Raw genomic sequence first — 25,841 nt, forward strand, 5'->3', positions numbered from 1 at the left:
AGGATTTGTACTTTGAGTTTGTTGGAATAGATCTTACATAGAATGTGAAACCAGAGACTCATATACATCTCTCTACATTTAGAATTGGCTTAGGAGTTCTCCAGCATGTTTCTTCCCCTTTCTTTATTAATTGTCTGACAACGGCCCTAGAATACTTGTTTCCTTCTGCTAACTTACTTAAGTATGGCCATACCATATCAATTATTTATCCATGTAAAATTATGAAGGTTATTTGTAGACTGACATTTAGCATGTAGGAAGACCTTTGGCTTAGTTCTGTCATCATAAATGTGAAATATTCCAGCCCCAAGATCTGGGCTTGTAACTGTTACTCAGATTAAACTGGAACTTTAATACAAATGTATAATGCATTAACTGTCTTGGTCCAAGAAATGTGTTCCCACCAAGCAGAAGTTAGGAACTTGATTTATTTTATAGGCAGCATGCAGCATTAGCTTAAAATAGTTCTGTCAAAAAAGCAGCAAGTTCATAGAATCATGGAATAGTTGTAGTCAGAAGGGACCTCAGGAGCTCAATACAAGGTCAAATTAAATCAGGTTGCTTAGTGCCTCCCTTGAAGAATCCCTGAACAAGACTAAATTTGCCTTCCTCAAGACCAGCACAGTAGTTCTTTGATTTGGTTTGCTAACTTTTCTTAGGATCTCACAGTGAATTTTGCAGGAGCTGCATCTAACCTTCATATTCCTGACACATGCTTTAGTCCCCAAGACTCTAGTTTAAACACAGTTACTGTCAATCTATGGCATGAGATTTGCATGCTGTGTTACAGAACAGTAATTCTGTTCTTTTGTGGTGCTAAGTTATCCACTTTCCACTTTCAGTGAAATGAGTTTTAGCATGCTTTCTGCGTGGATGTGAAACTACATGGACTTTAAAGAAGTCTTGAGATTATACTTAGCTGTGCAGAACAACATACCCTGAGTTTAGGTCACTCTATATTTGTAACCATCTAGGTCAAAGTATACCCACCAAGCCAAGGCAGCACATACGGACCATTCAATTTTGGATTTTTTATCATGTGTGAAATTTATTTATAAACACTGCAGTCCTTTTAAGGAGCACTTAATTAACATATGGTAGAATATTGCAAAAGGTTTGGCTTCCACACATTTAAATGTATGTGTTTTAAATTATTTGCAGTCAACTCAAAATCAGCTACTTTTTACTGGAGCTCTCAAGACTCACAGTTTTTCTAAAATGTCAATGAACCAAGAAATGTAGGGTAGAGAGCAGTTGTTTGAATGAATAGCAAGCTATTGATCAAAACACCTCTTATATTTTAAAATGCATACTTGATCACTGGTATATTTTCATTTTATTGTACATTCATTTGAGCTAATTAAAAGCACATAAATATGATTCTAAAACAGGAAACAGTCATGGTTTTGCTGAAACATTCTTTACATGTTCTCATTTTTCTATTTTAATTATTGCATAAAAATAAAATTTATGCATTCTAGAAATTAATTTTATTTTGTTGTTGTACAAATTTATATTGTTTTGAGTAGAAATGAAAAATACTGAGTATGAAGTCTATTGTCTATTTTAAATATTTCTATTCAGGTTTTCACAAAATTTATTTACAACTACAGCACATGAAAGATCAATGAAATGAGGATGTTTGAGACTCAGTGAGTTTTGTCCCTGTTTCTCCCATTTGTCAATTTGGTAGGATAACAAAAGTATATTTGTGGGCTTTCAAACTGTTTTCAGACTGTGTAGCCTGCTGAAGTTTTCATCTTGGACTCATGTAGCAGAACTCCTTTTAGGATGAGACTTGCATTCAAATTGTTCCACTAATATAGAATCATAGAGTCATCGAATGGTTTAGATTGGAAGGGACCTTTAAATGTCATCTAGTCCACACCCCTGCAATGAGCAGGGACATCTTGCACAAGATCAGATTGCTCATAGCTCCATCTGACCTTGAACACTTCCAGAGATGGGGCACCCACAGCTTCTCTGGGTTACCTCTTCCAATGTGTCACCACCCTCATTGTAAAAAATTTCTTCCTTGTATCTGGTCTGAACCTGCCCTCTTTTAGTTTACAACCGTTCCCACTTGTCCTATTGCTACAGGCCCCAAATTTGTTTCCATTCCAGGAAAAATGAAAATCTGAAGGAGACATTTGTCCCCAGATTACAATGTCTGTCTTTCTTTGGTGCTTAAATCATTTAGGAGGAGTAAAATAACTACATTTCTTATAACTTGTACGAAAAGTTTCCTAGCCTTGAGGGTGACGGCAAATATGGGAAGCCGTGATGAACTGCAGCGAAACAGTTATTTTGTAAGTATCTCTGAATAAAAGCTCATTATAGTCCTCATTGATTTAACATTGTGTGACACTAAACAAAACCAGCATTACTCATACATTTTTTTACATTTTTTGATTTAAATTCCAACATTCAAAGAATAATTAATGTCAGGCAGTTGCCCGAGCAAGCCTTCACTCTACAGTAAATAACACTTTCTAATTAGTGCTGGAGTGAATTGGAGACTGAATATCTGCTTAACATGCATAGCAGCAGTTGAGGTTAAACTTCACGAACTGTATAAACTGATGCATTGTGTAACCTGCATTCTTTCCATATTACATAAATCATGTCCGTACACGGTCCATATATTGTGCTGACATTTGCATAGATACTTCCCAAAGGTCCAGTAATTCTTCAAAGAGTGTGCTGAGTCAGTCATAATGTCCCTTTTGCATTAATGCTAGCAGAAATGCTTGTGGCCCTGCAGACTGCTCGGGTCCAGCCACTGGAAACTTCACCCAGGCAAGCCAAAGAGGGTGCCTGTGCTGCAGAGGTGCTTCTTTATGTATGCAGGGCAACCAAGGTTTGGGGACTACTATGACTCAAAACAGTGGTATCAGCACTGGGGATACTGGTTTTATAGCCAGATTGTAGTGGCAGGGTAGTGCCTTCTGCAGTAGGCGATGTTGCCCAAAAGTCTTCTTAAAAAGTTGTTGTTTTGTTTTCTTTTTTACCTAAGATTCCATGTCAAAGGACAGACTTCTTTTTATTAAACTGTTGGACTGAACTGTTAAAAAGACAAATAGAATTGTCCCATGTCTTTTTGCTTATAATCCCTTGTTTTATGCATTCAGGGGTATCTTTGGGAATACTCTTCTCAGTTTCAGAAACTGATGCTAATTTTGGAAGACCATAATATCTGCAGTGCGTATGTGAAACTCCAATAGACAGTCATTTTTTGCTTTTGCTTCTGGACTTTCTTGAGCTGTTACTGGTTATTCCTAACCCATGACACTAATGTGTTGCAATTGTGTAGAATTTGTAGACTCCTGTAAGAGGAGTATTCTGGGGGACCAAGACACAGGGAAATTTCAAAATTTCAGAAAGCATTTTTTTCTTGCCAACTACTAGGCAATCAATAAGATAATAACTAAGAATCAAGCACTGATCAACTGCTTTGGTCAAGCATTAGGTATATGATACTATGAGTTTCGTGCCACATTGGTTAGCCCTGATGGCTGCAGATTTTCGTCTCTGAGACTAAGCTGGCTGGGGTCAACAGCACCTTGAATCAGGAAGCCAAAACCGTCTTCCTCAAGCTCCATTACATATCTCTGGTGTTTGTATATGGTTTTCTGTGGTCCAAAGGATTATTTCCACTTTTCATAAGTGAGAACCAATCTCTTCTAACTTGCTCAGATGAGAGGTATCTCTTGAATGCTGGTTTATTCGGCTGTCCTCAGGCTGCTGTTATGTATTTGTAGACTGGTTGCTGGTCATCTGTTTCCTTTGTACAGTTTCAGGCTGGATGCAATTATCCTCACTGTAATATTTTTGTAAGAGTGCCAAGCGAACAATTGAGATTAGAATTATACCCTACATTATCAGTAGATAATATGTATATTTTAAAAGTAGTTAAATTATGGGCACAATATGTGGTATAATCCAACAAAAAGATGCATAGATTTCTGAAGCCATTCATAAGCTATTACTTAACACACAAAAATGCAAGTAAAATGCAAACCAAAGTCACTTATTATTTCTTTCATATTTGTAGTATTACAGTCAATTTTTAATTATTGGTTTATAGAGAGATTCATATCATATCATAATTATAAACAGGGATCCAGATTCACAGATGCAAGTTGGTACATAAATTCCTTTGCAATCTAGGTTATTTATTGCCAGGTGTTACAAAGGTAGCATATGCCAATTGTTTTCACTAAGTTACCATCATTAGTTGTGATGATTCAAAGTACACATACATGCTACCTGCTGGTAGCCAAAACACAGCAACTTATGCTTTTAAATGTAACACATTAAATGCTTTTGCAGACGATAATGTGCAGAACTGTATTATTGATAGAGATATCAAATTAAGAGTAGTACACTGATCTGTCCTGTATTAAAGGAATGACAGTCACAGGGATAATGTAGTCTTGAGTAACTGGTGCCAGACATACAGCTCATCCTCTGGAGTCTGTTGTTGACAGGCTGGCAGACTGACATACACGTAAATCTGAATTTGTCAAAACAAATAGAAGTTGTCTTTGAATGTCCTCATTTCTTGCTGTTCCGCTGTGTCTTACATGTTCTGCTGTTCCCTTTCAAGTATTGTCTTCTTGCTGCTTTTTCTTTCTAGAATTTCCTTGTGAATTTCTTGAAATTTTACATATAGACAATGCCCTCTACAGCAGACTACTAATTTTTAGTAGTAGTTCAAATGGAAATGGTGCTTTCAAGGAATGTTGTTGTTTTGTTTTTTGTTGTTGTTGGTTTTTGGGGTTTTTTTTAATAAAAAAATATTTACTCATATATAGAGAATGAATTATATCTCTTGCACAGAATTTTTAAGCATGGACTGTATTGGAAAACTGTATCCTTTTAGTTACCCCTGTAGTTTCTATAGGTGGATTTTCAGTCTCTGAAATTAGACTTGACTTCTCCTGATGGGAAAAAAATGGGAGAACCACTCTGCTCAAGCAGAGTGGGTATACTTATTACAAGTATCCATTGGGTGTGACAGAAGCTTCTCACAGAAGCAACTCCTGTAGCCCCCCTGCTACCAAAACCTTGCCACACAAACGCAGTACAGAAACCCTAAAACATATAACAAGTTAGTGGAGGTAGTAACATGACAAGAAATGCCAGAACTTTATGGCTCTTCCTCCATAGACAAAGTCAAATTAGGCAGACTGGATGACTTGTTATAATGACTTAGGTCTACCCAGTTGTCTGAAAGTTCTTCTCTGAGACATGACAAATTGTTCTGTTCATCCTTGATTAGACATTTTCCTTACATCAGAAAGGTGTCTAAAGCACTAAGAACAGAAAGCTTGGGCTGCAAAAGCAGGAACACTAGCTTTAATGGTCAGAATTCCCCATGTGGTCAATGCTGACAAAGACAGTTCTCAGGATATTCAGCTGAGCATTTCACTGATGGTTTGTAGCCCTAAGGGGAGACCTAACTTGAGGGTGGACTGAGAAGATCCTGCCTTTTTGGTGGCTTATCACAAATGAGGCCATTCTTCAGTGCTTCAGGGAAGCTGACTTCCCAATGGAAGTCAAAATCAGTTGCAGTATGCAGTGCCGCAACTTTGGAAGCACAGAAATGGAGCTGCTATGTATGTGAGCCACTGTGTAGGGTCAAACTGAATTTCGTTCTCAAGCTTTTGAGCTTACAGCTCAAGTTCTCAAGCTCTCAAGCTTACATATCACATTTGCTTCTTTCACATCTTGGTCAGTGAAGAATTGATCTAGGTTACGTCTCTTATTTATATGGGATTCACAATACAAGTAATAGCAACACTTCATAATTAGGCAGTTTGTTCTTTTTGTTTTCTTATTGGTGAAAATTACTGTGTTTTTTCTTGTTTGATTACAGTTGCATCTATTTAGAAGTTTGACTATTTGTCTGTTACAACTAACAACTGTAATAGAGGTTTTCCTGTTTTATTTTCAAAGATAAGACAATGTACCTGAAGGTCTCCCAAAGTAAATTGTTAGAAATCTGAGTTATCATTTATACACTTTAGATTTGCAGACAGGATTTAAGTTCTAAACTGATGACAAAATGTATTGCTAAAGCTTGTCCCTCAATAAAGGGAGAATCCGAACTCACTCAGGAAGGACATCTTTGAACAGGAGAAAACACAGTACATGCAGTATTCTGTACCTCATTGTGTAAATAAACTGTTCTTTAAGATTCAGAACATCAGTAAGCCAAAAGATAAACATTTCAGAATCTTTCTTTGCTGCCCAAGGTTTTTCACTAATGCTTGTGTTTTTAATCAAGAGTGATGACATTCCCTTTTTTTCTGTTTTCTAATAACCACATACGGAAAAATAAATTACTTGAATAAGAAATATTCATGGAAACATTCTGCTGTGGAACTAATGCTTCCTTAAATGAGAATTTTAGCCAAAATTGTTGTATTTGGCATCTACAGTTTGTGAGTCTCCACTGCAAAGTGGGCTGGCTTTCAAAACACTCCATTTTCATCTTTGCAGCTCCCACCATTTTAAACTGCTATTCTAAGACTACCACTGTAAACTCAAAACTACCTACATGCTACAAATTAAAAAAAAAAAAAAAAGTTTCTTGGACCACATAAATATAATTAACATTCCATCATTTATTGAATGTTACATTGATGGTAACACTAAATTAAAATTAGTTGTTCTTGTTCGTTCATGATATTTTTCTTACAAGTTTCTTTGCAGAGATGGGAAACATAATTACATGCATACTTGGAAAAAAGCTTATTGCAGTCAATTACTGGATTGCATGAAGCTAGCTGCTCTGTCAAAAGAAGTGCCCCTATCCTTGACTCTGAAATCATGAGTCATTCTTCAAACCTTGTAGGAACTTGATGAGTGTATGTTCATACCCACTTCCCAAACATTTGTTTTGATCCCACTGCCAGTCATCTAGTCCTTAATGACCTTGAACAGCAATACACTGCAAAATAAGAAATGCTTCAGTGATGTTAGCTGGCTACAGTGGTGTAAAATAGCTGCCAGATTTATTTTCTATATCCCTTTAAGCTTAGTATTGTTTAACAGAAAAGCAGTAGATGCCAACATTGTACATCCACTGCTTACCAAATAAAAACTTCGTGTAATAATTACTGAGTAAATTAGCATAGATGTATTTAGCAAGCATCAGCTTAATATTTTTTGAAGCCAGTTAGTTTTTGCCAGGGCTTTGACTGTTCTCTTACTCCTATTTTTTTTTTTCCATGGCTGATGGGAAAATGGGAAGTTTAAAAGAGAATTGTTTTTTAATGCACAAGTTGAGCTGTTGAATGGTTATGTTACTAAGTTGAGTTCCTGCTTAGGTTAGTAGTTGAACTGAAAATCTATCACAGAACACTTTAAAATCCTAAGTAACCAGAGTGTGAATTATCTGGGTGGTCAGTGGTTCAAGTGAAGGGTGGAATAATCCTCAAATCTTTCTTCCCATCATCTGTGAGCTGCTTTGGTCATTTTTTTGCCTGATTTGTATCTCAGATAGAGCTGTGCTGGAATTACAACAGAGGTAACCTTTTCTTTAAAAACCCAAACTTTTCCATTGATTCTGTCACAGAGGCAATAACCTGACTTGTTTCAAAATTTAAAGGGGACATATATAATTATATATTAAATATATGTACCATATATCAGATAATAAGGGTGGGGTTTATTTCTTTGTTAACAGATACATGATTACATTAAACCCTGCCACATTCAGTTGTGGATATTCAGAGGTGGCTATACCATCTTGTCAGCTTAGAACCAGCCCATCAAATCTTGCCTAAAAAATTGTTCATGTTTTGACTTGCATGTTTGTGGTCTGCACACAATGAGCGATATCAGTTGTTTATAAAGTATTTTATTCTATGGCAATGGTTAACCTTTTGAAAAATAAAATTACATAAATGATATCTTTTCATTTTAGCGATTGACATTGTGGATTCTATACTTTTTTTGAAATACTATATATTACAGTGCTATTAAAATAGTGTTGATATATTTTTCCTGCTCTAAATGGAGACTGTATCAGTAGATTTTATTTTCTTGCTCCAAATAGATCTTCAATTTTTTATTACTATCATGCTATTACAATTTATATCTGTTCTTAATCTAGTTTCATTCTTATGAAAAATAGAATACACTGAATCTGGAAAAAAATAATCTGGTTAGTGATGTAATTAATTTCAAAATCTCATTTCAAAAATGCATTAATAGGTAAGCTAGAATGTCTAATTAAAGTGAATTCAAGTTGTATTGAATAAAACTCATAAGGAAGTTTTATATGAAAGTAGAATAGCTAATAACTATTTTGGCTTTGACTTTTAAAATGTTGTGTGTCTAATTAATAAATAATGGAATCCCTTTCGTAGCAGAGAAGATAATTCAACTTCATTAATTTCAGTGATCCCAAGGATGTGGAGTATTACAACAAAACTTCAGGAAGTTCAGTTATGCATGATGAAACTTCCAGTATTTTAATTATCACATAATTAATCCTACAGTAGAATTCTACAAAGGAAAGGTAAATTAGAACACTCTACAAAGAAAATATTTTTGCATAGTGGATCTCAGAAAGCCTTATGTACTGGCATCAGAAGAATACTATAAAGTGTACTGAGGAATTAATATAGATTACCTGTAGAGCCTATACAATAGTTGGACGCCATGGTGAGACTGTTTTTCACTCTTTGATTAGCTCCCCTACTTCTTTGACTTTGGAAATTTCTATAGCTCTCTATCCCTCTTGGGTAAGAGCTAGATGAGGATAAACTGAAGGTGAGGTATGAGTTACTGTGACCAATTTATTTGCTTACTCTTTGATTTTCATTTAATTTAGAGACAAATTTCTGATAGCTAAGAAATCTTGTGATAGCTATACTAACATAACTGTCTTTGTCAAGGCATCTGTATTTCTGTTCTGGATATGTACAGCCTCTGCAGTGAGATTTTCTGATTTATTTTAAAAGGAAAATAGCAAGGTATCCTTCAGAAAGTTAGGGGAAGTGTGAGTGTCCTTCTCTGTAATGACACTAAAGAAATGGAATAACTTCTTGTGCTGAGGAGAAAATACCCTTTTACAAGAACCAAACAGAAGTGCCAGGAGGGTCTGGTGACATTACCTGAACAACAGGGTTTTGCTCCTGCTGTAAGAGTATGTGTCTTGTCCCACAAACATGAACTGCCTTCAGACAATTGTAAGACCTGCCTCTAGATCTCTCTTTAAAGGGTAGAATTGGGTGTTCTGGGCCTGCTGCAGGCATTGTGATAGCTACCTTGTTGAAATCCACAGTAATGCTTGGTTCATTACCTGTGAGAAGAGTGTGGCATCTTTAGTGAAGGGGTTTACATTTTCCTGTTGGTGAATAATAGTAATTTTTTAAAATTCGTCAGTTACTCCTCTGTGGAATTCCTTGAAAGCTGAAGTTAGACTAAAAAAAAAAAAAAAAAAAAAAATCTACTATCTACTACAAAGGCTAGGAAACAGATCGGAGCTCTGACAATAGAGGCAAACGGCTAGTACGTTGTTTGACTTCCAGCTGGCTGGCATAGAGTTTTACCTGCAGCAGAATGGATGCCTCCATGTTCTAACAGGAGAAAAGGATGAAGGGAGAAAGGATGGCTTGTGTGGCTCAAGTTATTACTCAGTGCCTCCCATGAGTCAGTAAAGCTGTGATCTAATTAAACTATGCCTGGTGCATCTTTCTTCCCTCATGACTGGTGCAATATCTTTTGCTGCTGTAATAGTAATCCAGTATCAATGAAAGAAAATGTCAATCACTTTCATGGATCCTCCCAGAAGAACTGAACAAACTGTAAATGAGCATGTTGGGGAGAGAAATTCAACCTTTAATATATTTAACATAGCAAAAGCAAGTGTTAATAATCCCTCTTTTATTAAAACTGGCTTAAAAGATCTGTTGAGATTAACTCAGTGGCTTTTCTTTATTGTTTCATGGAGTGAGGCATCAAATACTTTGACTGCAAGAAAAGGCTTTTTCTTTAAAATCTTTCTAAGGGTAACATCTGTAATCCAACCAAATTTTATTTCTTTCTTACTCACATCTATTCAGTGAAATTTACAGATTTACAAACTGATCTTGAGATAAACACTTGAAAAAGTTATGTGAAGATTTATGGCTTATGTTCTAGTGTTTTTTCTGGATTATATCTTGTCTTTTCATTTTTTTTTTTAGTAATCAATCAGCAGCCTGAGGTCCTGGCCAAACTGCAGGGAACCTCTGGCTCCTTGTTCCACAGCCCGGCATGCTGGGGACACAGCTGGACCACACTACAGCTCCCTTCCAGCCTCTGTGACCTGGGTTTCCTGCCCCTCCCAGAGTCACAGGACCTGTCCCAAGCTAAGATCTCAGTTATTTCCCTTTCCCAGGAGTCCAAAGGACTTCTGTGTCCACTAGTTTTATTGAAAGATGATTTTTCTTGTTTATGGCTAATGTAAACTTAAATCTTCTGTCTAGTGTCATGCTTAACCTTGAATTCTCTGTCTTTACAGTGCCTTTTCTCTTTTAACTTATTCTCTGTCTCTCTCCATCTGTTGACAGTCAGTTTTGGTTGCTAGATTTGCCAGATGAACGGATAATAATAAGCCAATAATACTGTAAAATGCATAAGAAATAGCATCGAACTTGTCTTCCTGTAATAATCTTCTTATTGTCTAGTCTGCCCTCAAATTGAAAGTGTAATCTAAATGCATACTGCTCTGCAAAGGAATATGAAAAGTCAGAGATCTCTTCCTCAGCCAAGTTTTTACCCTTTGTCATTATTTTAAAAAATGTCGGAAAAAATACCTATCACATGGCATTTTTACAAAACACCAAAAAATTATGCATGTTAAAGAACCTTAAATAATAGCTATGTTACAGTCTACTGTTATCATGTATTTTGCTAAAGTTGTTATTATGGACTCATTGCTTTAAATTCTGAGTGTTTATGAATCTCAGGTAATAGAAATACATTTCTACCCTTTGCACTTGTGGGAGAAAATTTTAGTCATGACTTCTTAATCCTCTTCCTCTCCTTTCCTTTCCCCTCCCTGATTCCTTCCCCTTCCTATTTCCTTCTCTTTCGTTCTATTTTCCTTAGTATAAGATTTGCCTATGCTAATTTATTCTAAAACATAATGTCTTCTAACAGTTTTATGCTGATCAGAATTTTTGGAACTTTGACTCATAATTTTTGGAGAGGCAATGTTCATGAATGGATGTCTTTGTGCCTTCTCTGGACAAGATATTTTTCAATTGTTTGGTGTTCTTCCCTGTATTGCTTTCACAATTACTGGCTTGCATGTAGCTGTGAACAGAGTTTTTCATGGCATACTAGCTTTTCATGTAATACTTCCCACGATATTAACTTCTCCCATAATGAATCTGATGAATGAGCTAATTAAATAATTAACTTGTTTGACAAAATGTATTTGTTAGATTTACATGGACAGAATGAGGTCTATTATAGAGTCTTTGGAAAGAAGAACACAGGAATGACAATGATAGTAGGCTAGTGAGATGAATAGAATGGAGCTTGATGTTTTAAGATTTCTAGTTACATTGACAGCAAAAAATTTGCAACTGTATGTATCTATCAACACTTATTTTCTGTCTGTTTCCTGATTTTCTCTTTTCTTTCTTTTCCATATGTTCTTTTTTTTTTTTTTTTCAAGGTAACATTCTTTGGCATAAAATTGGTTCAGTTGTTGTCTCATTTCGGAAAATAATACACTTTAGATATTGTTTCACTCTAATTAATACTGAGAGTATTCTAGAGTATGCACATGCATGTACATATGTACATGCACTTGAGTTAGCACATGGAATACTCTATGTTTCACTCTCTTATAGCGACTGAGGGAAGACTCTTCTGCAAGTTCCCATGTTTTCCTGAGATATTAATTGTACATTACCCTATAATTCTAAGACTTAAGGCTTGTGTAGTTGACCGTGGTAGTGTAGGGTCTTTTTTTTACATACAAATGTATTTTGTGGATTCCTTTCCTTAGTCCTCATCCATGTTAATACAGGAATCTTATCTTCCCTTCAGTATCACATTTTTTGGTGATTATGTTTTAAAATAAATCCATGGGATTTCCTTCAAGACCTCTTACATTATGTAAAAATCAGCAGTTGTGGCCAACAGCCATATCAGCTAAACCAAGAAAATAATCTGTATTTTGACCTTTATTTAACACAAAGACAGTAGGTTAAAATCATACATAAAACTGCTGTAAACTTAAATCCCCAGAGTCTTTCTAGTCATGAAGATTCTAACAAATTCTGGTCTTAGATTTTTCTTTTTAGTCCTACTTCTAGAAAATTATTTCTGCTTCTTTCTCTTTCTTTTTATTTCATTTTTACGGTTATTCCCTTTTTTCTTTACTCTGTAATTATTATTTTTTTCATTGTTCTTTTTCATCCCTGCCTCCAATACCCCAACCCTCCATTAATTGTTGATCTCCCTGAAATAAGCAAGTAGGGCCGAGAGAGATGACAATTGCTTTGCTGATCTACTTGAATAATGTTATAGGTAGCTTGTATATTGATTAAGGTCATACAATTATCTCTAGTTCCCCATTGCTGCCAGTAATATTATCAGTTGGGAAATCAGCACCACACGGATGAAAAGTCACCTTATGCTTCACATTTGGTATCTGCAGTCCTTCTGTCCTACTCTCTTTCATTTCCCTCATCTCTTCCATCATTCTGGTTTTTAAGAAAGAAAACTGTGAACCAACAATGCAACATGCAGCTGCTATGGGCATTTTTAAAAATTAGGTTTGGGGTAACTTTGTAATATAGAGGGAGTAACAAATCCACATACTTACAAACAACACAGGAGATTATTCTGAACATTTTCATTCCTCTGTAGGTATTAAGGGCAGTAGCTATGCCTATAGGTCGCAACCAGAAAAAAGTTTTAAACAAGGTTATTTTCAACAACAGTTTATAATAAAGGACTAGGCATCTTTTTTGACAAACCATTGACTAGCTGTGCTTGTTTTTTCATTGTTGGAAGCTTCATACTTCAACAAAACAGACACTTTTCAATGGCACAACTGTTATATTTGATGCATCTTTGAGCCCTTTGTTTCTGAAGACTTACTGCAATGTTGACCAAGTGAAGACATTTAGCCCATTTGAGAAAGAAGACTTAATTAGTCTGTTGCCAGAAAAATAGCAACCTTCTTTAGGTTAAGGATGATGATTAAGGATGATATGTGTAACAGTAGTATAGGGTGTCTTAAGGTATTTTTAGTTCCTGATTAATGGAAGGTATACTTCCAAGACCCTAAAAATCAGTGGTAAGTTTTGTTTTAAGTTTTACTTGTAATACATTTGTAAATAATATGTCATGCTGAGGATGCTGCCATGCTGTCTTTATTTTCTTTCTGAAAGCTTTACCCCCAAAAAACCCTCATATTATTTTGTCAAGCAGAATTTTTTGCTGTCCTGGATGGATTTCAACCTAAAATTTATGAACCACTTACATGCTGCAACAAGGAAGATAGAAAGCCATAGAAGCAGTTATGAAGGCTAGTTCTATTTTTCTCTTATGATACAAAGCAAGATAATTATATCCTATTATCAAAATGTCATTGTGCTTATGTTCCCAGAATGATTCAGTAACATTATGGTCACAAGTCTTTCCTAGTGTTACAGAAGGGCCTATTGATCACTTTGACTTTCTTAAGAATGTTAAAATGTTCCCTTAGAAGTGTATAGGTGTTGTGCTTCCCCTCTGCAAAAATTACTCTTGTTCTGCAAGATTGGTGAAGAGAGTATTGTCTCTCTGATGTGATATTCTCTCTTAATTTTGATTTTGTGCTGTATAGAGTAAGTAATAGAAAACATCATAAATACAGTACATGACTTGCATAATGGCATGATTGTTCATACCATCATTTTAAACATTTTATCAAAACTATTTCTCATGCTAAATTCAAGGCTGGAAAGTGTTGCTGGGTATCTTTAACAGAACAGATAATTCAGGAGATTGAGCAGGGTGAGTAAATTGTATCTGAATTTGTTTAATACTGGTTTTCAGATATTTTGAGTAGTCAAGTGGTAAGTTGTATGTTAACTAGAAATTAGCTTAGTTGGAATGGTTTGTGCAGGGTGTGAAAACTGGCTAGAAAAAGTTTTCCACTGCTGTAGAAAATTTTTGATGTTTTGGATGTTTGTTCTGTGAAACAGAAGCAAGACCTTACTGAAAATGAAGGGATTTGAAAGGAACTCTTGTCTCAGAAGAGAAGAGCAGTCAGGGAGCAAGGAAGAGTGAGTCATGCCAGAATAGCCAATAGCACTAAAGTTTGTGCTGTACACATAAATATTTATTGATTAAGGAAAAAAAAAAAGAGTCTAGCACCAGAAACTTTCTTTAAATCTGTTCTCTGTTTAAGAAACCTTCTGAAAGAATTGATACTTTCTGACAAAATAAATTTTTAATAAAATTCCCAGCTAGCTCTAATGACCATTTCAGTGAGTAAAAGAACAACATGGCTGACAGGAAACCAAATGTTTTCCGTGTAATAAGGACTCCCAGATCTACATTGCTTTGTGGTACAAGTGGAAGATACGCAATGCAGGTCATCATGGTGTCAGTTATAGTAAATTAAAATACAGATGCTTCCTTTCAGATCAGTCAAAGCATCAGTGAAACTTTATAGATTAGAAATAACATGGACATCTGAACCTACTTGACACTGCACAAAATAATCACTGTTTTTATTGTGGTTCTCAAAAACTCTCAGATATGCAAAAATACATCAAAATTTATAGGTGCACATAAAAATATCACAGTGATTAAACTATGCAAAATCATATCCCTATATTTTTTAAATTTAATGCATTAGTCAAGCATCAGAACAGAGATCACCTTTTACCATTGCCACATGGAGGAAAATCCCAAGTATTTCCTTTTGTCTTTTGCTGATGCTGTGTACAAAATGTGAATTGTGTTTTAGCCATTTATGGTAATGAGGCACGATTTGGTACAATTCCAAGTATGTCCTATTAATTTACATGTGCTCTAGATCCTCACTAAAGTAAGCCTGAGACTTAACTCTCTATGCATAATTCCAAGTTTGTTTCTGCCACATGAAAGAGTGCCTACTAGACCATTAAACTTGATATGTCTTTTTGTGTGTTTGGGGATTTTTGTTGTTTGGTTTGTGGTTTGTTGGTGTTTACTTGTTTTTTGGTTGGTTTGTTGTTTTTTGGTTTGTTTTTTTTTTTCCATTTGGCAAATTATTTTCCCTGGTTTTCTCCCAAATTGCACCTTAATTGCCAAGTCCAGTTTGTACTCTAGCTTCATTAGTATTTATTTCTGGCTTAATTATTTGTATTAATTGTATGTGCACAAGTTATAAATTATTGGATCTGCAGTAGTTTCTCAAAAATTATATCAATAGTATAATTTTAGGAGGAGTGAAGGGTGTACATTTGTTGCTATAGGAAAAGTACTTGAAATAAGGTAAGCACCAATCTACCTTATGCAATAGCACCCTGTGAAAACAGATGCGTGTTAAAGAATTCTATTAGTTTAGTTGTAAGATATTTTCCTCGTTTGCTTTGTGTCATACCTTCATATTTATTATTTAATTTGCACAGTGTATTTGTGCAAGTGAAATACACCACGTCGCAAGACAGTGGCTTTTACAGCTTTCTGGTCTTATTTAGAAATTTGATTCTTCCTTTTATTGGTGTTTGAACTAACTAAAGTAATTGTTTCATTTCAGTTTGGAAGACGCTACATTGAAGATCTTTTTAGTGATTTTCGAGATGGACAAAGACTTCTGGAGCTCCTGGAATGTCTTACAGGCCAAAAGCTTGTATGTGTATATTAACATATTTACTGTATATTGTAGCCTTGATGTTGTGATAACTGTAAGGGGTGGCATTCATTAATTTCTGCCATTGATGAGGGCCTGTGGAAACTTTTTAGGGGTCTGAATATTTTCAACTTCCATTTCAAATTGAGGGAACATTACGAACTGTAGGCTATATTAGACAGTAACTCTTTGCTAGGCATATATTTGAAAGGATAATTTACTTTGTTGCATGCACTTATTAAGAAAATGTGGCAAGAGAAACAAGACTGAGGTAGGATTCATTTAGATATTGAGATATTAGCTGCTATTCAGAAATTATTTATTGCTAGATCTTTGTGCCAAATACAAGGAATAGAATTTAATGTGTAGAATTAGAATATTTTGCTAATAAATTTCATACATAAAATCCATTTATTGGAGTTGTATATGTCTGAAAAGAGAGAACTACTTGCTCTTATTAACCTGGAGATTCTAAAGTGACACGTCACATGTTTTTTTAATGGCATCTCTTGTGTTCCTGGGTGGAGTTTGTGAGCTTGGGATCATTCCCTGAAATTTTCTTATAAAATAGTGAAGCAGCATGGGAGTTTGAAAATAAAAATCCAGAGAGAATGTACTTGTAAATAAACATTAAACAAACTTATGCTTATCTGTTTAGTTGTCAAAGTAATGTTCCTAAATTGTACCATGGAGCAGAAGACTAATCATAATAAGACAGTGTTTAATTATCTAATTTTATATACAATTCAATAATTCATTCACTCAAAAATGTCAAGGTACCAAATTGCCTTCCAACTGTGGATCCAGTTTGTTTCACAGTTGCTGTTACTTCATATCAGGAAGCTGCATGTGCACAATGTGTAGTAATATTCTCAGTATTGTTGTCATAAACATCTAAAATAGAACACTACAGGTGTAATATAAGATTTGAGTTACATATAGTTTATTCTAGTTTCTGATTTTTGGTAGTAAATTTTTTTTTAATTTTTGTTTGTAGGCAAAAGAAAAAGGCTCCACAAGAGTTCATGCTCTGAACAATGTCAACAAAGCACTGCAGGTTTTGCAGAGAAATAATGTAAGTAATCAGCTGAACAGGGTCAGAACATCCTATAGATAGCATATTTAATGCTTTGTAATTGTTAGATCAAACTCTGGTCCATCCTGTTCAATTACCGGAGTCAATACAGTTTTATTAATGTGACTTGGATACTTTGTCATTCAGCACTAGGATGGAATGTATTCCAAAGAGTTTTAAATCCTGTGCCAGAAAATTTTTGAATAATATATCTATAACCGATGCTGTCTGAAGGCAGAGCAACATGCAGAATTTTATGTTAATGCATGGGACTTAAAATACGTTTTAAAATTTTAATTACAAGAAGTAATTCTTAGCTGATTAGAAGATGCTACATATTACATTGTCTACTCACAAGCTCTGACAATTATCAAGTCTGAAAAACTGGGGGTTTTCCTACAAGAAATCTATTTGGTAAATTTCCATTGGTGTCTGTTCCTTATGGTTCATAATATTAAGTAAATTAATCATATCAAAACCAGTTTCTGTTCTTTTTTGTCAAGACTGAATTTTCCAACCGGTATCCTGTGCATCATTTTAAAGTAAATATTTTCAGAATGTCTTCCTTATGCAAGCATTCTAATGGGCCAAAAAGTTTAACATTTTCAGTGGCCAACTAATTATATCATATCTCCTTTTCAAGAATAAATTCAAATAAACTATAATATTCACGTAAACTGAACAGTAAGATGTGATGGAACAGTGATAATATATTCTGTGCTGCATATTATATTTCTTGATAGCTGCAGTAGGTCACTAAACATACTAGAGTTCAGCTGCTGACTAAAGTTATCGATTTTATAAATCCAAGGTAATCCATCTGAAAATTTATGCATAAATGAAAGTGACCTTATAAGACTGGCATAAAGACCTCAAGCTTGATTTTTTTTTCTTTTTTTTTTTTCTTAAATGGAATTTCATGTAAATAAATAGAAGAAAAAGCTTCCAATTCTTAAAATTCTGCAATATTTGACATTGTTGAAAAAAATAAGCAATACATTATTTCACAGTATACAGGAAGGTTTTGGTTACATACCTGGAATGTGTTTACGGATTTTCATCATAAATTCTCTTAAAAGTATTTGTTCATTATGTATCAGCTAAATCCATTTAAATGCTTTTTATTCAATTTCCAGAACACAACAATAATCCCTTTAAAATATAGAAATATACCAGAGTATTCCAACTGAAGAATATAGAAGAAAAAACATTCTTTTAGAAAGTGGTCATCCAGCAGCCATCCTATTCATGTAACTGAAACCTTATATGTTGTACACAAGAAATTAGAATAGCAAACAAACACCCCCACACACACCCCCCCACACACACACCCACACAACCCCACACACCCCCACACCCCCACACTCTCTCTCTCTCAATTTAGTATGAAGCCAAAAGATCTGCATCTGAAATAGTTTCCTCAGCCTTCAAAATAATTTCAAGAGTGATTTCTATGGGACTTCAGGAATGCAAAATCTATGGTTCTAAAGCTATTTAAAGCCTGTGACCAATTAGATTTTCCTGCTGCTATGTGCCACCCTTGCTCTGAAGTTTTGCAATCATCTGGGTGCTAACAGACTAAAAAAATGCTGCTGCTTCCAACCAATCCATATTACATCCCCCCCCCCCCCCCCCCCCCCCCAATAAGGTAATAGTGCTGGGGAGGGGGCTTGCCCCAGTATAGTCTCAGGCAATGCTGAGGCAAACTGGGAAGTGCTTCTGTTTTAGTAAAACAGGTGTAGGCCCTGTGTATTCAGGCTTCCATTTCCAAAAGCAAATGTAGAATGTGTAAGTGATACCCTAATAAGCTTCGTAATGATTCACTTGCTACGTGGACCCCATTTGAAAATTATGATATAAAGTCCAAGTTCCGCTTGTGAAAATTTCCAAGACACTGTTGGTTAGAATTGATTGCCAGTCTTTGCTTTTAGTCCAAAATGATGACTTCATAAAGAAAAGAGGTCTTGAGAGTTTTAGAGTTCTTGGGAAAACATCTACTTCATATATGAATAGAATAAAATTTCATAATGCATTGAAATTAAAAAAGCAACCACCAACAACAAACAAAAAAACAAACCCCAAAAGGTTTGGTTTTTGTGTGCAAAACCTTTAGTCATTCTACATATGTAACTTCAAAGAAGTGCAGTAGAGATGTAAAGAGTATAATTTTTGAAGGAGTGGGATGCTTTGCCATGTAAGTATCAGCTCTGATCGTGAGAAACTGAATCTATGAAACAGTAAGGATGCAAATTTTAGTCATAATTTCTATCCAAAAGTGCAGGTCTTAGCTTGTACTGCCTTGCACTCCCATCCCTGAATTCCACTTTCTCGTTTAGATAGCATAAAAAGTGGGGGTGGGTGAAGAATCATTTTACATGTGGAGGAAAGAATATTCCAGGTTGGTAAATCCTGATGCATAATGAAGTTGTAAATGCATGATTTAATTATAGAAAACAACATTACTGGATAAACTAATGTGGAAAAGACTCGCTTATACCACAGTCGTCGGTTTCTCTGTATTCCAGAACACATCCTGCCTTATACGCAGTAGAATTTAACTAAAGCAAAACAAATTCTATTTTAATATAAATATGTACAATATATTGGGTTTGTAGATTCTTACAGTGTCTAGATGTGTGTGTAAATTTCAGCAAAGTATATTAAGTAAGGTAGTATGGATCATAATACGGGAGTTTTCCTGTCACATCAGTTTTGTGATTTGTAATGGTAGAGGCTTACTTTTCATTGTGTTTTCACAACACCCTATAACTGGAATAATTGAAACTCTAGATCACTGCATGCTTTTTGCCAGCACGTTAATTGTGCCATTTATAAAACATGAGTTGGGTGTTTACTAAACAACAGAGGCAAAATGAGAGATTTACCTGAGCTCATCCCTCCCTCTCCCTCAACACAAAGTTTAACACCAAATGTATGAAAATAACACAATGTCTTATGCTTGCTATTTATCTTATGCAAATATTTTTGTTTGTTTGTTTCTTCAATAGGTTGATTTGGTAAATATTGGGAGTTCAGACATTGTGGATGGAAATCATAAGCTGACCCTTGGTTTGATCTGGAATATAATCCTCCACTGGCAGGTGAGTGGCACTGCTGCTTACTTTCCATGACTGTTATTCCACTGATCTTTTTTCCATTTATTATCCAGCCACAACCTACGAAGTAACCATAGGCATTGCAAACAGCGTCCTAAATCAGCAAGCTCTATGGCTGTCTGTTTACATATTATCTAGGATAATAAGAATCTTAAGAAGATATAATAGGTTTTAGAGCATTAGCAGCAGCTCTTTTGACTAATTTCACACTCAAGTGTTGCAAAAGAATCTATAATACAGTTATTGTAAGAAAAATGTGTAGACAAAGCCAACATGGATATATAGCTTTTAGAGTCACTTTCCTTTTTAGTATCTTAGAAAGTGAATTTTATATTTTAATGAAATAATAACATTTGTTGCTTTTTGGACCTGACCCATCCTGCCAAGAATTATTTTTAGAACACTAAAAACCTGCTCCTCTGACAATTTATTGAGGCAGATGTGGCTCATTTAGCTTCCGTTCTCTTTAGAGAGAAAGGGGGGATTATAATGTCGATCTCATAAAAACCTCATCATGAGGACACTTAAGTAAACCAATTCTGAGACAATAGTAAAATAAAAATTCAAAAAGAACTAACATCTGGATGCTCTGAGTCTGCATGTTTGCATGACCCAGGGCTAAGAGTCTGTCCATTTATGTTAGCTCTGTTCCCCAAGCAATTATCTATGAGGTTTTATTTTTTGAAGAATTACAGGCAAAGATGGTGGGAAACAAAGCTGAAAAAACTTTATATTAAAACCTAAACATTCCTGTAAAAAATGACATGTGCATCATTCATTGAGGTAGGGAACATTTTTTTTCTAATTTTACAGTGGAAGCAACAGATGAAAGCTGCAAATAGTTCAATCACTTCTTTGGCTCCCATTCCAATATTCCTCATTTAATTGCATAATATTGTTCTAGATTACTTATTAAGAGCAGATGGAATATGAAACCTAGTTGTGCAACTTTTACCAATAATTCTTGAATCACTGTGTTTTAATTTATATGAATTACAGACTGAGATGACTATTCATGTGCAAATTCATAATTTGATTTGTCTTTTATTCTGAGGCAAAGTAATAAAGATGTGCTTTAGAATTAGCTGTGTAGTTTTTAATTTTACTTTGAGCTTTTCCCACCACATTCCACTTAATGCATAGTTACACAAGCACAGAAGACCCATGTTTCCTGATATAGGCTGGTGCAGTTTTTGACAGTAGGCATGTGCTCTTAAGAGTACCACTTGCTTGCAGTACATAGGTGATTCATTTCAAGCTTCATCTTGAGCCTAGTGGTAACTGTGACACCAGCTGTGATAGTACCTGTGACTTCAGCTGAACTGCACATATATGAAAATTCCAGGGATAATATTTACAAAACAGTGGTTAAAAGTCTGAAACTTTCTCAGCATAATCATAATGATCGAGTCCATGTTTCGGTTTGTTCTGTTCATGGATTACTGAAAGGAAGTGACCTGCATCTTCTGGACTTCACTTTTTATTTTTATTTTTGTCAATAAATTTATAATTTGGCTAAATATAAATTTAGTTTCTTTTCAGAAGTGTAGCTAAAGCCTGGTTGGCAAGAAGAAGCCAGTTGCTGTTGCATAGTGATGAATAATTAAAACATAATATAAAGACAGATTTGTTCTTGGGCTTTTCTCATTTAAAACAAAACTCAGGAGATGTTGGTTTGCTTCTTATTTCCCTCAAAGGACTGGAACAGTTCAAAGTGAATTTGCTTGTTTACAGCTCTATGGAGAAAATCTTTGTTCTTTTTCAGGTGTCCTTTCAAGTTTTGAAGTGATTTTCATGTTCTATAATATGTTTGTGATTGTTTTGCCCTGTTTATATGTTGGTAATGTCTTACATAGTGACAGCACTTCTGGTGAAACAAGGCTGTAAGTTTCCTAAGAGAGGGTGCTTCCTCCTGCTGGTACCATTTTCCCTATCACTGATTGTTCTTGGCACTAAACAGCTAGAAACATAACAAGCTGTTGTTAAAGACTAAATTATGGCCTCAGGGTCACCAAATTTATCTGCCAGTTGTCTACAGCTGGGTAAAACATCTCCTTACCTATGATAACATATCAAGACTAATATATTTATTTGTAGTCTGTGGGAGGTCTAAAAAAATAAATGATAATACACAGGCCGGTTGATTTAGTGCATGCTATTGATGCAGTTTGTGTTTGATGGTGCAATCCTGCTTTTGCAAATCCTTTCACTTTATGATTCCAAGAACTTGCAGTCCTAAGAGTCGCCTAGAGGAAATTTATCTTCTCACATGAAAAAAAAAAAAAAAAAAAAAGTTGTGTTGACAGGTATGTTGTTGCAGATGAACAGGCAAGAATCCTTTTCCAGTTTCACATCCTGCAGCCAGGACCACATTAGGACAGAACTATACTTATGTATGATAACAAGACTGTCTCTTACAAAAATGTGAATCTCTTTGTGTAAAATATATATATATATATATATGTGTGTGTATCTGTGTGTACATATATACGTATATGGTAGAAGAAAGAAGCATGGAGGGGCTAATTAGGCAGTACCAGTCAGTACCAGTCTGAATGGACACCAGCAGTCCCACTGAGGAGAGGCAGGGGTAGAGGCATTGCAGCAGACAAGATTTGACTCATTCGTGTCACTCTCATTTCTACTCAGTAGAAATCTTGGGGCTTTCCATATCCTGTGGTGATTGTGTCCTTTTTTTATCTAGCCTGTTTTTCAGATTATTATTAAAGTTTTAATGAAATTGAACCATCATTCTGAGTTGAGCACCTGCTGCCAAAGCTCTTTATGGCACTGAATCTATCAGAGTTTCTGCTTCCTTGAAGCTGCTGCCATCTTTCTCACAGTTCTGTGATCCCACCCTCACTGCAGCATTGACACTTAAGCAAAACCAAACAAAAATTATTAATTTCTGAACTATTACATTTGACAAAGACTCTTAAGAGTGGAAAAACATTCTATATTGCAGTGTGCAAGCTGTTTTGTTATTGCTTTAAAAGCAAACTTTTTTTCATGTAGAGCATGAAAAAAAAATACCTAGCAAAAATCATTGATAAGAGACAGCCAAAATCTCAACTTACTTCAGAAATTAAGTGAAAGAATAGACATATACAGAAGGCAAATATTTCAGGGAACAGTGCATTTAAACAGTCAGCCTCATTTGGAGACCATTAAAAGCATCAGGCTTGCTGTGCACTTGTTGCAGAACTGGTATTTTAATTGGAATTACCATTTTATTTTATGTTGCATTATAATGGTGGAAGTAAAATACTAACAGAGTACTGTCAATCCACCTTGAAGCAACGAAGAAAGAGGATGCTTTACTTTGATAGATGTCTTCAACATCTATGAAAATGTTCTTAAAAGTGTTCTTTAAAATGTGTTTTGAAAGAGTTTAGTGAATTCTAGCTACAAAAAAGTAATCTATGCAGTCAGAACACCTGTAATACAGCAAGTAAAAAGTACTCGGTTGTTCTGTCAGGGAGCTATAAGGTCCTTATTTGATTAAGAAAAATAAAAACACCTTGCTTTGAGAATATTTTTTTTTAGATTCTCTCCTTCCTCCCTCCCTCTCTTCTAAGGGCTGGCATCCTGAAGCTAAGTGCCAGTCTTACAAAATGTTACATGCCTGGGTGTTGGCTTTATGTGAGAAAGATGCAGTGCAAGCCTGAGGTTGTGCTGTTCCTAGTCACCTTACACAGAGACAGCTACGCGTGCATAGACCCGAAGACTTGGTCCTGCAGCAGGGAGGCCAGTGTTCCACTGCTGCCATGAGCCAGGCCTGGGCATGCTGCTGGCAGCTTCTTCGCAGTGTAGTGACAAGAACAGTGGTGGTCCCATTCTGTTAACAGCTATCTGTTTGGAAGTTTGACATTTTAGAAGTCATCTTGAGGGTGTCTGTGTTGCCCTTTGCCCCCTTGTCCCCACACCTTCTATTCAAATTGAATCTTTTTTTATCACCATAGTATATGCATGTTCCCCAGGAAGAGCAGGGATTTATATTCTGTGGAAGTCAGATTTTCTTACACCTTAAAGCTTTTTTTCCTGCCAGGATATACTGCATTACAAAGGAGGGGTAACAAAGAAATTAGTATCATAGGTCAACTCATCATTTGACAGCAAGAGGCAGAACCTACTAGATGCTTTGAAATGGCTGTTGGTTTTGATACTGGGTGCTGAGGACCTTATCCATCCAAACACTATTCACGCTGATGTGAACACATCTCTACGGACTAGTTTCTCAACACTACATCTTAACTGAGAAGCCTTCAAAAAGCTTCCTCCTAACCTTGAAGTCAGCCAGCGTTTTTCCACTCAGGCGCTGATTTCCCTTCAGAACCCAGCCATCCTGCAAGCAGCACAGTGCTGTGCCCACAGTGGTGTGGCCTGGCATGACACGGCCTGGCATGGCACGGCACGGCATGGCATGGCACGGCATGGTGCTGCGTGGTGCTGCCAAGGTATCAGGTGGGGTGTGAGGGATGGCAGCACCCCACGGGGTGCTTGGGAGGACAGGTAGGTCCAGTTGTAGAAGTGGAGTTTTCTACCAGTTCTTACTGAATAGGAAGTGACTTCAGTTCTCAGGATGAGATAAGACCATTTTAGTTCTTTATTTAAAATGCTTGCCATTCCCTAGGAGATAACCAAAAATCATAAATTTAAGTCTTCACTGATGCAGAGAAATGAAGGAAAATGAGAGTAAATCTTTATTCCTTGTCAGCATATATAATTCAACAAGACGAGTCTGAAACTATTTTCTGTTTGTTTACTCAAAATTAGAAATAAATGCTAAATTTTGGGCTTTGCCTCTCTAAAATGAAAGGATAAAATGTCACTTGGACTCTTCAAAATAATTGCCTTCCAGAGGGCCCATTGTTTGATTGTTTCTGTGTAATTTTCTCTGTTCATACTTATTGCTCCTTTCTCTTATGTTAATGTCAACTCAAACACTTGGTATGTTATGAACTTTTATATTTCTAAATCTTGTGTTTCTTCATTCATTCAGGTACCCTTTACATGAATGTGTGTTGCTTTTTTCAAATGTTACAGTCTGCTTATAATAGTCAGATAAATCTGCATTTGTAAATATAAGCACATGATAAAAATCCAAAATGAACAACAAAATCCTGGCTTTGACAAGTTCTCCATTGCTATAATTTCAATATTTTCTAGTCTTTCATATTGTTAAAATTTGGTGCGATAGATGCTATACTTGAAAATTCTCATCTTTTTAGCACCTGGATTCATGAAAAACAAAATTTTGTATTTTGATAGTAGTGAAGGGGTTTTGCCTGCAAATACAGGAGGGAAATCTCTTAGCTTCTTGCTGAATTATGTAAATCTACATCGTCACCTCTCAATAATGAAGACACTAAAATATTAATGAGAAATTCAAGATACCCACTCAGACATATGAAACAAAATTAAAGAGTATATTAATTACTTTTCTTGAACTTTTTACTTTCTGTCTCTTGGTGTAGAAATGGAAGCAACTGTAACATCCTGCTATTCTTATCTGACAGAATTTTAAATTAAATTTTACTGGTGAAAATTACAATCTTAGACCACAGTCAGGAATGTGTCCGTGAAATTTAGGGAGGATCAATTCTCCTCCCATCTCAGAAACTAATAACATATAAAGTTAACTTTATACCTGAGACTCAAAAGGAAAATTGAAGGCATTGATAGTCTATGCATCTCAGATGTAAAACCAAGACATTCTTTTAGTAATTCATATCTTCACTTATTCAAATGATTGAATTAATTACTGTGAAACTAGGAAGGAACTTACCAGACTGAACAA

At 35.5% G+C, this 25,841-nt stretch overlaps 1 protein-coding gene across 11 annotated transcripts in view; it reads left to right on the top strand.

Moving 5' to 3' along the window:
* DMD (dystrophin) overlaps positions 1–25,841 on the top strand; it is a 1,162,034-nt gene that overhangs the window by 259,161 nt on the left and 877,032 nt on the right. For all 11 annotated transcript variants that reach the window (XM_056326975.1, XM_056326977.1, XM_056326978.1 and 8 more), the window contains 3 exons: positions 15,758–15,850; positions 16,848–16,925; positions 19,934–20,026. In XM_056326975.1, the coding sequence (XP_056182950.1) occupies positions 15,758–15,850; positions 16,848–16,925; positions 19,934–20,026 (264 nt within the window). The remainder of the gene's footprint in view (positions 1–15,757; positions 15,851–16,847; positions 16,926–19,933; positions 20,027–25,841) is intronic.

Source organism: Falco biarmicus, chromosome 2 (assembly GCF_023638135.1).
Source record: "Falco biarmicus isolate bFalBia1 chromosome 2, bFalBia1.pri, whole genome shotgun sequence".
Classification (NCBI taxonomy): domain Eukaryota; kingdom Metazoa; phylum Chordata; class Aves; order Falconiformes; family Falconidae; genus Falco; species Falco biarmicus.